Source organism: Mesocricetus auratus, unplaced genomic scaffold (genome assembly GCF_017639785.1).
Source record: "Mesocricetus auratus isolate SY011 unplaced genomic scaffold, BCM_Maur_2.0 Super-Scaffold_100003, whole genome shotgun sequence".
Classification (NCBI taxonomy): Eukaryota; Metazoa; Chordata; class Mammalia; order Rodentia; family Cricetidae; genus Mesocricetus; species Mesocricetus auratus.
In genome coordinates, this window is record NW_024429188.1 from 17,060,457 (window position 1) to 17,079,515 (window position 19,059).

General features: G+C 36.8%; 1 protein-coding gene across 6 annotated transcripts in view; it reads right to left on the bottom strand.

Annotated features, from left to right (window-relative positions):
- Ap1s2 (adaptor related protein complex 1 subunit sigma 2) overlaps positions 1-18,830 on the bottom strand; it is a 25,051-nt gene extending 6,221 nt beyond the window's left edge. For 2 of the 6 annotated variants that reach the window (XM_013116410.3, XM_021229574.2), the window contains exons 1-5: positions 18,581-18,825; positions 16,716-16,840; positions 16,355-16,533; positions 11,046-11,154; positions 9,524-9,661 (exon numbers count right to left, since the gene is read on the bottom strand). In XM_013116410.3, the coding sequence (XP_012971864.1) occupies positions 9,524-9,661; positions 11,046-11,154; positions 16,355-16,533; positions 16,716-16,718 (429 nt within the window). In that variant the 5' untranslated portion in view covers positions 16,719-16,840; positions 18,581-18,825. Of the gene's footprint in view, positions 1-1,410; positions 1,474-6,260; positions 6,356-9,523; positions 9,662-11,045; positions 11,155-16,354; positions 16,534-16,715; positions 16,841-18,580 lie in introns of all 6 variants that reach the window. The other 4 variants (XR_005876742.1, XM_021229577.2, XM_013116411.3 and 1 more) reach the window with 4 other exon arrangements.
- Positions 18,831-19,059: the final 229 nt, after the last annotated feature.

Consider the following 19,059-nt stretch of genomic DNA (forward strand, 5'->3'; position numbering starts at 1 on the left):
GTGACTTTGACGCTAAAGGTTAATTTTTAAGTTCTCAAAATTATTCTAAGTAATTCCAAAAATTTGTTAAATGCCTATGCCTACAAATATATCTAAACAAGATGTTAGATGTTCTCACATCAAAAAGTGACAAAATAACCCAGGGTAGGGTCTTAAGTGGACTTTCCAACATCCCAGATGAAAAAGTTGGAACTCTAAAATATTAAGCTATAAAAGCTTCGTCTTTCCCATTTAGAATAGTGTAATAATAAAACAAGCAAGTAAAATAATATTAGTAACGAATGCCCAATGCTTCATTTCCTTATAGAAGCTTTCATTCTCACAGGGAAAGTCTAATTCTGTACTAACAGCATTACTGATTTAATTGTATTTAAAAATACTTTGTCAGTGACTCTCAGCAGTAAATCAGTAATCCCAATTATGGGTTATTATAGGGAAAAATTTCCTACAAAGCATCAATTTAATAAAATAATAGGGGCTATCCATTGGGATTTAAATACAATTAACTTTCCAAATATTGCCAAAATATAAATAATAAACTTGACAAATTATAATTAAAACTGAATTAATACAGCCTACTACATTTTGATGCATGTCTGCACTCCAGCACGTATTCTAGAACGCTTTCTTATACCCAATGAAACTCTTGCTGTGATACATAGTCTCTGTTTTCTGGAGAGAGAACAAGAAAAGTTTAAGTCTCAAATAACCTTGTACTTCAATACCAGTTCTTTGTCTTATGTTATAGTTTTTAAACTTACTGATTTTCAACTTGATATGTCATATGAAAACCAACCATAAAAAGGTTTTTGCCCATTGAAGGAAAAAGGTGGTTTTCCAACAGAGATAAAAATATAATAAAATACAGTCATTCCTTCCTGGAGAAGACTTACAAGGACAAAAATTCTATATGAACAATTTTGAAATGTGGCCACCTCAGGCACTGCCATAACTTTTTAACTAATATTTTTTTTACTACCCGTTGCTAAGCAAAAGGGTTGATAATAAGAAAAATTATCCTTTAAAGTCAAGGGTCCATAATACTATATTTAAACAAATTAGTACCCGTCAATTGTCAAGAATATTCTTCATAGAAGAAACCCCTCTTCATTGGAAAAGCATCTTTCAAAAAAACAGCCTCTAAAATACACAAAAATAAATTGTGGTATTATATAGCAAATAGTATCCTTTAACCACTTTTAGGATACTAGGAAATGTCCAGTTCAGACTGTTAATATCTGAAGAAGTTCTGCTATAGATAAACGCCTTAATGACTACTTAACATTTAAAGCTGAGCTTTTAGGTAAAATATTTAACCATGTCTGTAACTGACCAAGATTTTTTTCTCTCATATGCAAAGGATGTACATAAATTCAACATAAAGTTTAGTATTCTGGACCCTCATACTACCTGTGCATTTTCTGAGTAGAGCCCACGCAGCTAGGTCTACTATTTTGTTCTTCCCATGGGCACCTTTGGAAACAGCCATATATATATGCGTTCATAAACTGCATTTATAAATATACTAAGATACTAGCAATTTAAATTAAATAGGAATAAAGGCTAGAGAAGTACTGAGACAAAAAATATAACCCAGTTGCATTATATAAACATAAACAAATAATTTTCCTTAGTGCAGATTCTTGGTCCCCACTCTTTGTATGAGCTCCTTCCCACTATACATGCTTTTTCAACCTTTCTCTGTACTGAGAATCATTTCATTTTCAAGCTACAAAAGGGACTAGATGTGTAGTAGGGAAAGAATCAATTTTGATCTGTTTTCAAAACCACCTGTTTTCGTAAGAAAAGACAAACCCTACTACCATGAAACTTCCTAGCTATTCATTCATCATGCTAAGTTTATGACATGGCTCACAGGTAAAACTAAAGGGAAAGCCGAAACACTCCCAAACTAGCAATTACATTGGCTTAAGCACTGTTAACTGAGAGATGCTTAACTAACCTAATGGTGTTAGCTATTCAAGACTGAACAGCTACTCTCCTGATTCTAGTTCAATGTGGCAAAAGAGAAAATAATTTATATTTAATGAAAAGCAAATATAAAAATATAAGGAAGTGTGATTTCAAGTTTATTACCTTACTGCAATTTCTAAAGGAGTTTCTTCCCATACTCTTGTATATACTTGTCTGATGTTTTATTATGCAATGGTCCTTTTTTATTGACCCTAACTGAATTCTGTGGTAAAGCATACAGATTTCTTATGCTCAACATTGAAAGTCAATTCTTTGGGTTAAAGCTCCAGAGGGCCAAACAATATGGCAAACTCACTTACATCTATTTTGGGCAATGAATATTTTATAAAATAGAAGGATTGAAAACAGTTTATAAGGCACCTTTTAGATGACAGTGCTCATGGTATAGTCCTATTTTATGAACATTTGTAGATTAATAAGAATTTCTACTGATTTTCTTTTTCTTTGGAATTGCATTTCTAATTATTTCTATTATTTTATGTAGGCATGTCTCTCTGCATGTGAGTATGTACATGAATGCAAGTGCCTTCAGAGGCCAAAGATGTCAGATTCCCCTGGAGCTGGAATGACAGACAGTTGTGAGCCACTTGATGTGTGTATTGGGGATTGAACCCAGGGCCTCTGGATGAACAGCAAGTGCTCTTAAGCACTGAGCCATCTCTCCAGCCCCCTACTGATTTTCTTTAACATTAAGTTAGTAATGAGTAGCAAGAGCTTTATGGCTGCTCCAGATGGTTGGTGAATAAAATGGACAAAAGCTGAAAGTGCTTCACTCTGTGTGCTGAACCTTTATTTTAGCAAATTCTACTCCAGTTTCTAACATCTGTGGCAAGACAATGTGAACTCTCAAATGGCAGCATTCTTCCATAAAAATTGTAATATTAACTACACACTTGTTTTCCTCTTCTGAAAAACAGGGTGAGGAGCTTTATAAGAGTCAATATCCTGCTCCTTGATAATTTGTCATTTCACACATCTTTGAATATCTTTCCATATCATTATACAGAAATTAAGTCTTATTTATTTTACAGTTATGTTAGCAATCGCAGGTATAACTATGTTACATTTTTCTTCACTTGTTTCCTACTAATGGACATTTGGGTAAATTCCAGTCGCCAAATATCATGCTGAGCCTATCTATGTCTTGGTGCATATACACACATACATACATATGTATATATACATTTCTCAGTTGGATAAAACTCTTAGATGTGCAACTACTAGAACAAGAATATAGTACACATCTCACCATGAAATAATACCACAAACCAATCCTTCAAAATGAAATACAAGTTTAAATGTTTACAAATAGTAACAAGAATGTCTCTTTTTGTTGCAAGAAGAAAAATTTAAAGACAGTTAGTTGGTGTTTTAATTTGTATTGTCTTAGTAAAAACTGTTTTTTGTTTTTTCATCCTTGACTTAGTCATGTGCTCTGCTCTTCCCTACTGGGCTACTCATCTATTTCTATTATTTTTGCCTTAAAAATAAGTGGAGTAACTTTTTAAAATATATCCTAAAAATGCTACTCTAAAACCTGTTAATTATAAGATACTGAGGACAAATTACTTTCTCTAGCATCTAATTATACTTTTTAAATAAAACAACAGGAAAATTAGCTTAGAGTAAAGAGACATTTTAAGCTTATTCTAGTGTAGTTGTATTTGCCTTTAAATATCCTAAATTTAATCAGTTTTCTAAACAAACGGTTTCTTAGAATCAGAATTTCAAACAAACTCTTCAAGACTAACAGAGTAAGGAAGAACAAAAAGTCTACCTAACAAAAGGAAGTCTGTATATGTAAATTCTGGTCACTTTATTCTTCCTTTAAGAAATGATCACATCCTAAAGTGGATAAGGAAATCAGCAAAAAATTCAATAGTGTTCTGCCTGCCTGCAGGGTAGATTCAATCTTGTTTCCACATAAAAACTCAATTACTTTAATAGAAGTGAACAGATCTAGTTGTTGTTGAGGAAATTAGATTATTCAGTGACATCCCATAAGCTTTTCTGTGGGTTAGGTTCTAACGGCACCCATAGATTATCTCCCCAGTTGCTAGTTACCAGGCAAAGGTAATTTGTATGAATCACAGGGGTAGTTTTTTTTATAGCCATTTCCGTGTTCTTTAACATACGCTCTTTTCACAATTTTAAAGCAAACTTTGCTACTCCTTTGCATTTCTGACTAATTTTCAGCTATTATTTATTTGAACACTACATATACTATTAAAAAGATGTAACAGTTTATAAATGAAAATGAAACTTTTAGTTAAAGGTGTTAAATTAAGTCAGGGTTTCTCAACTTTTTAGGGCTAGATAATTCTTTGGTGGGTGTGTCCTGGGCAGAATAAGATATTTAGCAGTGTCATTGGTCTCTACCTAGTAGATGCCAGTCACAATGCACTGCTTCAACAACCAGGAATTTGTCAGAGCATGCACAGCCCAATGTACTCTGGAAGTGTATGACTGGAAGCCCCCATCTCATTCCCAGGAGAATCAATGAGTTAATCTAATTGGTTCTGCTGTAGGTAAGATTATATTCTAACGTGTTGGCCTGTATCTACTAATATTTCTACTATGGGGATTATTTTTTTAAGAACAGAGACAACAAAACAAATTATAATGTAAGTAAGGGACTAACTCAAACCTTAACTTTTTATCAAGTACTTTTTAATGAAAAAAATCACCATTGACCATTTGGGATATGCTCTTAGCAGGTACTAAACCTAGAATCATGAAATCTATTATTAAGATTGGCATTTAAAAAAAAGAAAAATATAAAATTTGAGAACAAAGGAAGAAATGAGAGTATTATTCAATAATTTTTGTACTTTGCACTGTGATATAAAACTGCATTTACTACTATGGATTCTAGTGGAAAAAATTCATTTCAAGGTCAAATTTAAAATAATTGGCTGTTTAAATTACTCCCACTTTTAATGATTAGAAAAAGGGATACAGGTCTGTGACAGAGGGCTTGCCTAGCACGGACACAATCCTGAGTTCTAACCCCAGGCACTACAAAAACAAACAAGGAATAGAGCTCAGGAGTAGCCAGAGCTGGTTCACCAGGAGTTAGAAAAGAAACAGGGAATGGGGTAGTCTCAAAATCCCAAAGACCAAACAAAGGGAAACCATGACTAAAACTACATAGAACAAAAATTACAACCCGGAAACCAGACACCAATGACACTACTCATATTTTATGGCACTAAAAGTAAAGCTAAAGGAGATTTATTCTGCCTTGTGTATCTGCCCACTTCTAGAATACTTTAATCATCAATAAAACCTCATTTCTACAGAACCTGTTCCAGCAGACCCCAAACTATATTTAACACACTCTTGCATCAATAAATAGAGCCTCAACTTTTCACCCAGTTAAAGAAATAGTTTAGGATTAAAAGTTATAACATGAGGGAATGGTAATTACGAAAGAATTACAGGGTTTTTGTCTTCTTGAAGCAAATCAGAAAAATATTTATAACAAAATATTTTTGGTTCTTAAGTGACACTGTATATATTTGAAGAGATCTATGCCTTTAAAACAATTTATGATATTCTTGAATCTTACCTAAATATTCTTAATTATCTAGGTCTAATTTTTGAAAAACATATATTCATAATGTTATAAGATACTTCAAGAAATACTTATTTGCTTAATATCATTATAAAAACCTCATTTCTTTAAAGAAATCACTTTTCTCTCAAGATTCTTACCTTTCCATTTTATGCAGTCCCGCAGATTAATGATTACTTTCACAAAGACATAGCATACTATTAAGATATTTCATGCAGGCCTCAGCACTAAAACAAGTCAATTTTAGCAGCAGTAATTCTCCATAGACTACCGCTTTCTAGATGAGACAGACAAACATCTGCAAGTCCAGTGAAACTATTTGTAAAGTGGATCATCTTCAAGTAGAAGCAAATTCATGAGTACAGTGCTTGCTTTTGCAACCTCACTTATTTTCCATTTCGTGGACTACTTTAGTGAGAAACAATACCAACAGCAAACAAAGCTCAAAAGAAAAAATCCCCAAGAATTTCAAAATGATGCTGTTAGTATAAGAAAGAAAGGTCGACATCTCAAAGCGTTGATCAATACCATCATGCATCTACCTCTAGGGTTATAACAAGCCCAATGTCTAATATTTAACTATTTGATCTTCCCAGATCAAGCAAGGACTTGAAATCATCTCACGTGCAACAGTCTTCGCATAGTGCCATTTTATCCATGCCACAAAAATGGTAAATTTAGTAGTTACCAATAAATAAGTTGGGGGTCAAAGGAACTAAAGTCTTAGACTGTTCTTTATCATAAGATATCCTCAGACAAACCTCCCCATTCTTCATTCTGGCTCTATAAAATTAAGGAGCAGAGAAAAACTGGTAAGTGCCTGGCTTCACAGGGGAAAAGCCATACTATTATTTCCTTTGCCATTATCAATATATGTGTTTATAAAATAAATTCAACTGCATCATTATACCTCATCTTACCACCCAAAAACTAAGTATGTGGGGAGGGAAATATGCTAAGCATTACAAAAATATAACTTTATTAATCTCAGCATGTCATATCTTAATTTAAAAACCAACTTTAGTACCAGTGGCATGTTGAGATGACATGTCTTAAATTCCAAGAGTCAAATAATAAAAACTGGATAATGGGCTAATTTCTGAGCTTTCCCTCCCAAAGCTAATTATGAATTCCTGTAACCAAAAGGTCTAAACACAGAATCGGTCTATAAATGCCAAATATGAACATATACTATTAAACCACAATGCTTACTAATATTTTGGCAGTTATTATTCAGATATACATTTGTTTTGTTCTTATTACTAACTGTAGCATAACAGAAGAATATCTACCTTAACCACTGGCATCTGTTCTCCCTGGTTGCCCATAAAATGAAAGACCGTCTAATTTACATATTCACATAAATTGGGCAAAAAATAATTTTTCTGATTAGAATTAAGAATAGAAGTATATATTTCACAAATTATAAAAATATCTAAAATCAAAATTATTCTAATTTGTATATAATATTAAGCCAACAGGTTAAGTTCATTCTTAATTCAAAATTATCTTTAGTACTTAAAACAGTCCAAATAAAGACTTTGACACTAAATAGAAAAGTTATAATACATGAAAAATACATTTCACTGCAAATTTTAGGATACATTTATCTAAAATAGCTATACTTAAACAATTTCAGAAACAAAATCACTTGAGGACACTGACAAAGTGACTACTATATTTCAAGCTATAAGACCTACAAGTTATTATAGACCTATGCATTTTGATAAATCTTAACAAGGAGACTTTTGAGAAAATACTGTCAATAAATCTACATATTCAATAAGAGGTTCTAACTACTGACAATGACAATAGTTCAATAAAAGGTTCTAATTACTGAAAATGACAATAGTGAACATCCTCATGCCTAAGAAGTAATAAATAGCACATACTGATATAATGATGCTTTGTAATCCCTCATAGGGTAAATGCATACTATCAAGTAAACATGACGTTGTCTTATGAGAAAGCATAGAGCATTTTTCCGGAAGCATTTAAAAAAAGTAACTCAGGAACAAGAAGATATTGGTACCCTAAGCATTACTCTCTAGGAACACATTACAACAAAAAACTGAGCTTTAATAGCTTTCAAAATGTCTTGCAAACAAGAAAAATTTAGCCAGAAAATGGTGAAAAACAGAAGAAATACCAAGTTCTGATACAAGAGGTTATAGTTCTATAATAATTAAACATTATTAAGATAAGACACAAATATGAAGAACTTCCAGTTCCTAGTACTGGGACTATCTTTTGGTTAGTTTTATTTTTTCTTTTTGGCAGGGCCTTAGGTTGCTTAGGCTTCCTTCAAAACTTACTTTGTAGTCCAAACCTTGAACTCCTGATTCTTCTGTCTCCACTTCACAAGTGCTAACACAACAAGCACATACTACCATATCTGGTTTATGCTAAGGACTGAACTTATGGCTTCATGCAAGCTAGGCAAACTCTCCCAACTGAGCGACATCTCCAGCTTGACCTAGTCAGTTTTTTTATACTGTTGTTTCTCTTAAGTTTGATTAGTAAACAACAAAAAGGAGACGCTAACTTTAAAACCAATACTTTAACAGTAGAATATACTCTCGGAGTCAGCATACCTGATGTTAAAATTACCAACCTTCAAAATTACATGTTTGCAATCAATTAATAAATCATCATGGCAAACTGCACACAAGGAAAAGGTCTCTGCTCAGTTGACTACCAAACAGCAGATGGCATGAGGGGCCATCACTGAAATACTTCAGCTTTGCACTCATAGCCATTTTTCTGGTAACTACATAATTAAACACATAGTTCACTGTCTCACATTTAATAATTGTAGGCTCTGGATGATATCAACACAACATGAAGCAGGCCCTAGCTGACTGATAGAGTGGATTCACTAGGAGTTCCCTCCACTACAGAGACCAAAAGTAAAGAAATTTTAACAGAGAATTCGTTATTCTTCTCCCCTTATTCATTTCTTTAAAGCTAGCCATTTCAGAAATACTAAGAAATTGAATTTAAAGTCTGTTTTACTAATTAAAAACATAATAAAGATGTAATAAATACAGGGTTAAAATAAACTAAGAATACAAATATACTTTCAACACTTTAGTAAATGAACCCATGGGGCACAAATATTCATTTATGTCATATATATATATATAGCTACCTTAATGAAAATACTCTTTTTCCTTTACTAACCCATTTTCATGCCAAACCTTCTATATTGTAACAACCACAATTAGTTCTAACCCATAATTTAATTTGCTACCTAAGCATCAAATACATGATTAGCTGAGGATGTTGAAGGCAATTAGAAGGGAATGGGGTTGCTATGGTTCTGGGGTATGGAAGTTAAGACAGGAATATAATAGTTTTGACAGAACATGGTTAGTTATGTCAAAAGAACAAAGAGAAGTACAAATTCATTTTAAGTTAATTTTGTTAACACAGAGCCAGCGGGTTCTATAAAAAGCATAATTAGAAAACACTAACATTTGCTTGGCTACATTTGCACTTAATGGACATGAGGTGAAAACATGAACCAATTTGGAAAGGAAATGCCATAATCTCACATTCAACTCCTAATTATCCACACTAATGAAAAAGGTGGGGGGATTTTAAGTATTTCAAAACAAAGGATGAGAAGGTCTCAAATGATTGTTATTTTTGGCCAATTGTTCCCCCTTTAACATATACATTTATTTATCTGTTTATTCATTTACTTCTTTTAATTGAAGTAGTCTATCCTTTAAATCAGCTTCACTGGCAAGCCATTTCCATAGAGAACCATTCATCCATAGATAACTGAGTTGATGTGAATGACACATATTCCGGTCAAACTGTACATGAACACTACATACCAAGCATGCTTTGAAGTAATTTCTGAAACTTGTAGGGATGATGACTGAGATTTCTCTAGCAAAAGCAAAACATGCTAGTTTCTTTTCAGGAGCCTAAGTAGCCTACCTCTTGCAGGAGATCAGCCTGTTCAATTGCTTTAAGGACATTTTTCTTGGACGTTTCCTGAACTTCTCCTCCCAAAAGAAATTCATCCAAAATAAAATAGGCCTTCTCGAAATTAAAGATGATATCAAGTTCACACACCTGAAAAGCAAAACGAAACAAAGCAAACAAAGCCTGTTAAAACTGAAGCCAATCTGATGAGATTGAATTGATTTTAATTCTTTTCAAAATGGAAACCTTGCTGATTAAGCACCATTGATTTGAGTAAGCTTAATTTTCAAATTTCAAGTACTTGACAACACGGTGCCTACAAGAAAGACCTGGCTCTGCACACTCTCTATGTAGTCAACTTAATAATTTTCCACTTATAAAAACTGATCTTTAAAAACACATTTCTTGAGTAATGTGATTAACCTGCTAACAACACTTCCAGAATGCTACTGTCAGCAATAGGACTCTTCTATCTCACTAGTGTGTGTGTGTGTGTGTGTGTGTGTGTGTGTGTGTGTGTGTGTGTGTGCAAATGTGTATTGTTCCTCTGGAGCCATCTACCTGGTTTCTAGAGACAGGGTCTCTCACTGGGACCTAGGCCCTGGGCTGGCTGGTCTGTGAGCTCCAGAGATCCACCTGTCTCCACTCTCCAAGGGATTAAAAGTGAAAGCTAGGGTCTGGAGAAATGGCTCAGCAATTAAAAGCACTGTCTGCTCTTCCAGAGGACGAAGATCCAATTCCCAGAACTTACACTATAACTCACAAGCACCTGTATCTCTACTTTCAGGGGACTTGACACCTTCTTTTGGCCTCTGTTGACACCAAGTATGCAAGTGATACACAGACGTGCTTGTAGGCAAAATATCCATACATACAAAATATAAAAAGCAGCAGCAGCAGCAGCAGCAAGAGTCAGCACAGGCTTTTTATGTGCATACTGGGATTTAATTCAGATTCCCATGCTTGGGTGGTAAGCACTTCACCAACTGCACTATCTATCCAGCCCCTCTATTTCAAATGTTTTCAAAGTTATTCTCACCATTATAATTAAGTGAGTACATCTGTGGGGCCAGAGATTCTGAAAGTTGACTAGATACAGGATAAGAAGTAAGAGTCAGTTCAGGGAAGTGGTGGCACACGCCTTTAATCCCAGCACGCAGGTGGCAGAGGTAGGTACATCCCTGTGAATTCAAGGCCAGCCTGGTGTACAAATCAAGTTCCAGAACAGCCAGGGCTACACAGTAAAGCCTTGTCTTGAAAAACTAAACAAACAAGCATATAAAAAGTCACTCCTGCCAGGCGTTGGTGGCACACGCCTTTAATCCCAGCACTCGGGAGGCAGAGGCAGGCGGATCTCTGTGAGTTCGAGACCAGCTTGGACTACCAATCGAGTTCCAGGACAGCCTCCAAAGCCACAGAGAAACCCTGTCTCGAAAAAACCAAAAAAAAAGTCACTCCTGTTCTCTCCTCACAATTTAAATCCCTAAATAATAAGCTTATTAGAGACAAGATAAAAAGTAAATCTACTACTCACACTGCCAAAATACTTGTCAAGTAATTCCACGTAACGATGGATTATTTCCAGGGTAATCAGTTCATTGTCCTGATCCTCAATAGCACAGCAAAAATATAGACTGGCATATCTGTCATGAAACAAAATCACAGAAAAATGTTACCCCATAATCATATTTTCTAAATATATTTCCATGTCCTGTTGCACAAGTCCTCATGCTTATTATAATTATATTTATTCTTCTTTTAAGATAAGTTCTTTTTCTAGATTACAAAAGCAATAAATGTACAAGAGAAATTTTGGAAAACACAGGCAAAAAAAAAGAAATAACTCATTCAGGTCTCTTAGAAGGAGTAATTGATCTTGCTCTTCTTTTCAGGTTTCTTTCTGAACATTTGAAAATATAATTGAGCCAGTTTTTCTTAAGTTTACTTAATCAGAACAAAATACATACAGTGTGATTGATTCAAACTACAAGCAAATGGGAGAGAAAACAAGCTGTCAATATATCCCAACTGAAGGGCTTATTGAACATACTGTCAATGTTTTAGAACATGTTATTGAAGGATAAAATATTCACAGAAACCTCAAATCTGCAAGCCTGTGGTCTCTCAGAGTAGACATTTCAATGTGTTCCCTCATCCCCTGTAAGGGAAACAGGAAAGGCAAAACAGGGCACCATCTCTAACTTGAGCAGAGAACTTCCTCTTGCTCCCATCATAACCTTGTTTTGCTTATCTATTTAAAAAGCAAGACTGTTCCAACTCTCTCCCCACCCTCCCTAATACATGCTCTTCAATAGCTTCTGGAGAATCAGGCACAAATGATATAGGACCATTCTCAACCTTCCTAAAGCAGAGACCCTTTAATACAGTTCCTCATGGTGTGGTGACCACAACCATAAAATTATTTTCATTGTTACTTCATAACTATAATTTTGTTGCTGTTATGAATTATAATGCAAATATTTTTGGAGATAGACGGCTGCCAAAGAGGTTGTGACCCACAGGTTGAGAAACGATGATACAGGAGATTTTCTGAATTATGAAAACTAAAGATTAAAGGAACTGATATAAAAATGACAGACCAAAAGACAGATACAAGTCATTTCTATGAACAGAATAACAAATAATTGTATTGCAGAGATTATTAATAGCAAGTTTGGAATAAGGTTCTTTATTTTCAAACTTCTCCCATGCTACTGTTAAGCATCCAGTATGTATGTCCTTGCTTCTTTGTCCACAATATCGCCTCTTTGTTTACAAGTAAACAATATTTAAACAACAATTAAATAGTAGAAGGTCCTAAATTATACCATTCAAGAATTTAAAAAAATAAGCAGGACTGATATATCTAGGTACCAACCAAAAATACTTTAAAAAGAAAAAAAATGAGCTCCAATAGTATTTCATTTATTTGTCATTCTAGAGATAAATCCAGGGTCTCCTACACTATGCAGGGGCAACTTCAATCCTCTAAATGTTTACTTGACTAACAATGGGGAAAAGGCATCAACATAAAGAACTATTCCTTCCAGGTGAAGAGACAGTTATTAGCATGATAAGAACACCTCTTCAGAAAGCTGAGGAAGAAACAGAAGTTCAATAGCAGGTACCATGGAAAGACTCACTATAAGTGAGGCACTAAATGTTAGTGAAGGCTTTTGCATATTTTACCATCTTAATGTCACAACATCCCTACCCAAGATATCATTATTACTTGCATTTATAGGAGATCTAGGCTTAAGTAACCAGATGAGAGCAGAAATTTGACCCTGGAGCCCAAATTTTCGATTAAAAACCACAGCTGCGAAGTGTATTAAAATAATCCTGCACCTGGCTAAAATTAAAATATGCTCAACGCAATATATTAAGAGCTTTGAAAAAGGGAAAGAGATACAAAATGCAATACAGATTTAGTAAAGATTACCAAGAGAACCTGAAGAGTACTCCCTATTTTTAGGAACAAATGGTGCTTTCAAATTCAATATGAGCTCATGTTGTTCTCTTAGTAAAATTAATAATAGACTAGTAAGGAGAGGTATGTTTAGTTATTTTTAGCAGCATGGATTAGGGCTTACTCTAATTACTGGCACTCAGAACATCTGAAAGTGCCTATTCTTATATTCAAAACACATGACTTCTCTGCAGTCAGCTAAATATCAGCTGACTGTGCGTGAATGGAGCTAAACTATTCTCAATACCCACTGGTATGTCGTTAAAATTTCTTTTGTTAGGAAAGAAAATCAATAAGTACCCTTCAACAAATTCTCAAGCTAGTAACATGGGGATGCATTTTAAAATTAATTTTAAAAGACATAAATTCAATTGCCTCTACTATGAAATGTTGCACAAACTAGGCATATAATGTTCTGTTTCGAGTGGATATTCAGGAGCATTTATTTTAAAGATGAGGAAACAAAGGCAAAAAAATAAAACCAACAAAATATTCAAATGCCACAAAACTAGGTGATGGCACATGGGAACATATCGTAAGTCCTCACATTTTCAGCCTGTCTTTTCCATGACTTTAGCCTTTCCCCTCACGGCTTCCTCCCACAAAGGGAAAATACGTATACCAAATGCTCAGTGAAAAATGTGAACAGGACAAATGAACAAAGACGACATAGACACATGCTAAGAAGAACAGTGAATGTGCTACAGCAGAATTTACTAGAAGCACAGTAGACATTCTCTGGCTAAGGTCTTATCTTCCAGCCGGAACAGGGAAAACACAACACCTGATAATAACAAAATACATGGTCAAGTGGGAAGTAGATGAGGTTTTCAGTATGAAATGGGAGGAAGCCTATAGAAAAACATCATATACACTTTGTCTTTTGTATATGAAACATCTCAATAAAGCTACTTTTTTTTGTTAAGTCCAAATTTCATTTGAAAAAAAAAAACTAAATATCAGATCAGGCTGGAGTTCTCTTTTATCATTTCTGCAAAAGGTAGGGAGATCCCCAGAACAGGCTGAGCGGCAAGCCTATGAGCTCCAAGCTGCCGTTTCATTTTCTTCCTCTGAATGGCCCATTCATGGACTTGTTCTCTTGCTAGGATTTTCCTCCTCCACACGGGGGACTCCTTCCACTGTCTAGAAATAAGCTTAAACTTCTCACACATTTTACAAATCCTATCCAGGATGCCAGAATCCAGATCTAGCAGCAGTTACCACCTCTTCTGTCCTTGGCAAAGCTCTCCCAAATACTGTAGACATGCGCTTTCAACTTCTCTACCTTCGCCTCGTTATATCGAGAATTCTGTCTCTACTCCACTGACAATGTTCTGGCAACAGGCAATGCATGAAATGCTTGAAATGCTCACTCTGAGATTCTAAGAGCTGTTCACTTTTGCTGAACTTCATGAACAGCAGGCATTAGTGGTCTTACTCTCAAATTTCTCTGCTCCTGGACTTTACTTACCTAACACCACTACCTTGCTTCTTTCTCATTTCGATCTGCGGGCCCCCTCTTTAACCCTTCCATCTGTACCTCAATGCTGAGTGATCTAATACTTTAAGTCTAATTGTCACCTTCAAGTTTCATGCCTATGCCCACGAAATCCCATCAGAGAGCCAATTGAAATACAGCCATATCAACTTGTCCCCATATTAACTGAATTCTCTAGCTTACCTTTCATCCCATAAGTCAAACTCTAGAAATGGAGGTGACTCCACTGTACTCCCTCTTTCCTTGACTGCTGTCTCTGCTTCCCGGGGTGACCAAGTCTACTGAGACTTCCCTAGGTACCAGGTTTCCTTTCCAGCCTCTCAGCTCAGGATCCAATCATCATGCAGTCCCCCACTGATCCTGCAGGTGCCAGTCTCAGCCCCTTTTACTCCCCCAGCCAGGTTTCACAGCAATCTTTTCAGAAAAGCAAATCTAATCGTAATTTCTTTCCACACCTGTTTAAAACCATTGCCTCCACACTTAAGTTGTAGCCCCATGCCCATCACTAGTATATGACCTTGGGCCAAGTCACCATTCACAAATTCTCATCTTTTAGGAATTGATATTTGAACAGTAACTGTGCTTTTCAAATTGAAGAGCTCTCTCTAGTGCAGAGAGCAGAGGCCAATTGAGCCAGGGCACATCTTCTTATTTCTGATTCCACAAAAGCAATTGTATTGCTACTTGTTTTAGTCAAGATTCTATCCCTGGGCAAAAAGATATATATTTTGTGTGTGTGTGTGTGTGTGTGTGTGTGTGTGTGTGTAAGTTGTTCTAAGGCATTTCCCAGCTTTCAAATGCTATGATTTTTCTATAATTTTCTCAACAAGTACCAAGCCAAACGCTGAATTAAAAAAAACACCCAATCTGATGAAATTCATTATGAAATAAAGATAAGTCTAAAGTACCTAAGAGGGTCTTTATGTTCTATAAATCTCATTTCTTACTCTGTCACCTCCTCTACCACAAAACACATCCAAACTTGGAGTATAGTGACAGAGAACAGAAAAATCTTGATTTCTCTCCACCTTCATTGCATTCCACACTGTTAGTTCTCTGTACGCTCACTCCCCATACAAGAGTGTTTCATATGCTGAAATTCTTATCTTAAATTCAGTAAATTATTCAAAAAAGACCAAAAATGGGGAAGAAACAAGAAATGTTCCTTCTAAAAACATTCTATAAAATAAAGATGTGGAGCATTAAAGAAAAAACTGTGTAAAAAGTTAATCTACAAGTTATGTTGCAACATAATTTTCTTTAAAAAAATCTATCCTTGGTAAAATTATTATATCTAGGCATAACTCCTCCACAGCAACAAGTCTATTTGAAATTAAATACTACTAGCAAAGAGATCTTGTATAGACACAAATATTTAAATATCTGTATAGTGAAATGGTCTATATGCTCAAAGTCTTTATAAGTAAGACTAATTATAGGAGATAAAAGGAATGCAAAATATCAAATATTTGATAAATCTTTATAGGTTTGTTGGGAGAAAGGATTATCACACAATTATCTATGCATGCCCAAATTTATCGAATTACTCAAAAATTTAAAATACTGACCCTACTAAGCCCTGTAGTGAAATGAATTCATTGCATTTTTTCAAAAATGTTGATCAAGCACATATAATTGCTTGGTTGTAATTATATAATTAATTTTAAAACGATTACCCTACTGCTAGCAGCATTTTAGCTTAAGGCAAGCAATCAAAACAGCCATTATTTTTAAATGGAAAGTTTTCTTTTAAACTTAGTTCATTGAAATATTTGTTAATCCTTGTTTATTGACATAAAAATCTACAATTTCCTCATTAGAGATAACCCTAATGTTTGACCACATTTCACCTTTCTGATAAATACAAAAATGATACCTTTTATAAACAATCTTCAGATCTCTCCATTCAAGGAAGCTGCACATCTTAGGCTTTCGAGCTAAAACGGTTTGAACAAGTTCTCTTGTGATCTTCTTCTTCTCTTTGTCTGAGAGTGGGACATACCATTTCTGCAGCCGCAGCTTTCCCTGACGACTAAAAAGCAACATAAACTGCATCTGTTAAGATAAATAAAGTCAGGATTACATACAATTATATGGAATCAACAGTTAAGATCGAATGGTTTTCAGAGCTGCTTTGGGGATACAGTAAATACCCAGCCAAATGATTAGTAGACCATCCACACTTCTAGGCAGGCAGGTTATAATAGCAGGGAATTCTTTTGGAAAGGCCTTCTTACCATATGTAGGCAAGTGTGGAAGAGAGTATGTGGCAGTAAGAACAGGTGGAAAGCTGGCGTGACATTTTTGAAGAACTCTGATTATTCAAGAAACAATTTTCTCCTTGTGCTACGCATTCCACCCTCTGTAAGTATCAAAAGGCAACTGTAGACATCAGGTCGTTGATTTAGGTACATTTCTAAGAAAGCAGAGATCTACTAGTTTTCACCCCGAGGTCATTCTAGTTGCAGGCTGAATTTCTTGCAGCCAGACTGCCTATCATTTAAAGCACTCCCCTCAATTTATGCTGGCATATTTAAGCAAAACAGAATATTAATCAAAAAGATGTCACAACCAACACATTTTTCTTAACAAAAGCCTGATTTTTATGTTTTCACTTTTGTAATATCTAACACAAATAAGGACCCGAGAACTGAATTAATGTAATATGTGAAAGAGAATACAAGTCTGAAAGGCTTAACCAAAAGTTATTCATATTGAGACACTGCAAAGAATATTTAATTTAAAAACAAAATTTGAGACATTTCACAGAATACCTATTTAAAAATAAAAATACATTTGAATATATGCTGGATTCTAGTGTGTTTTATACTGAAGCTAATTTGTATGGATTTACTTAGCATTTGCATGTCTGTTGGTCAGGCTACGTTTTCTAAGGCAGGTATTTTATAATTCAACTGGTAAAAACGAGCTCTATTGTAAAGCTAATTTGAAGATAAATTCGGTTAGGTGTTCTCTTTTAACCCTTTAAAGTTCTTTTAACAGCGCCAGTGCAAGTAAGAACCCCCCCTCAAGGTGGATTCTTAATATTCACCACACCACCTAAATTTTGAACACCGGGAGGAGGAATTTACGTAACTAATATAAAATCAAACCGGCTGTAAATTTCGACAGGAAATTCACTTCGCAATATCCCCAAAAGGCATCAAGAAAACATCCGGAAATTTATGGCGTAGCCATTTAACTTTAACAAAGTTAAAATTGGCTATTACCCACAACACGCTTATTCATTGATAGCAAAGTGCCGCCCATATAAGTTCTGAAGACAGCAGTATTCGAAGAGGACAAGTAAAGCATCAACTGGACATTCAACGCAAACCGTTACGAGAACTTGGGGAAGGAAACGATTGGGTTTTCTTAAATCTTGGTGACCAGGAGAGAGGGTTTGCTAACGACAGGAGTGCGCTCTAGGCTATCCGTAACAGGGTCCAGTATCCGCCCTACCACTTTGGAGGACGGAGAAATCACGCATTTTCCTTCAAACAAATGATGTGCTAACATGGGACGAAAACCGTGGTAGTAGTAGTCCTTTTCCCTCGCTTTGATTTTGCCGCAAATCCCGGGACAAAAATTTCTCCAGATTGGTATTAAAACAAAAACAAAACAAAAAACAACAATGGGCTCAGCATTGGAACGGGCTCCGGTCCAGCGTCCCTGGGGTCCCGCAGTCTCGGATGCCTCCCCTCCTCCCGGGACCACACTCCATCACTGCCCAAAGCCAAGAGAGGTGGCCGGCAAGGAGCGGAGCAGAGACAATGGCATCCACTGGCCCGCCAGGGGCGCCAAGTCCTCGGTCGCCGTCACCCCCGGCCCCTCCCCAAAACGCCCCGCCAAACTTAAGGCGATCGGCGAACCACAGGTGCCTCGGGGACCCCGCGGAACCCAGGACCAGTCCCAGCATCACTGGCGCGCTGCGGAGTGAAGAGCCGGGCGCCGTCGCCGCCAGAAGTGAGTTTTGGGGCGCGGCGCCCCGGGAGGACTCGGGGTGGGGTCGTCGGGGGCACTCACGGGGCGGCGGGGGGCGCGCCCGGCCATCTCTCCCTCTTCCCATCCCTGCCACCTTACGGCTCCCCTTGACACTTACGGCAGCCGCGGGCCGCGGACGCGGCGGAGGTTGGCCGGCTGCGGAGACCGAAGCAGCGGCTGCTGCTGAGGGGAAGCCCCCGTCGCCGTGCTGTTGAAGGGAAGCCGTGGTGCCGCGGGGAGGGGACCCGTCTGGCGGAGGGCAGGCTTAGGCGACGAGGGTAGGGCGAGCCAACAGACCCCGCCCCGGAGGCTGGACGGAGGAGGAGCCCGGGCTGCGGCGAGCGGAGAGGCGGACCAGAGGACGCGCGCCAAACTGCCGAGGGGGCGCCAACCGCCTCTAGTATCAGCACAGTTGCCGGAGAGAGACAGAAAGCCGATTGGTCAAATGGTCACAGGGAGGCGTGGCGAGGGCCGGAAGTCTGGCCACGTGACCCGGAAGCGGCTTTGGCTGTAGTGGGCGCGCCTGCGTATTTCTCCCCGAGCTGCCCGCGCGGCTGTCCTGGCTCTTTCAGTGTCGGGAGGACGGGGATCCTTGGC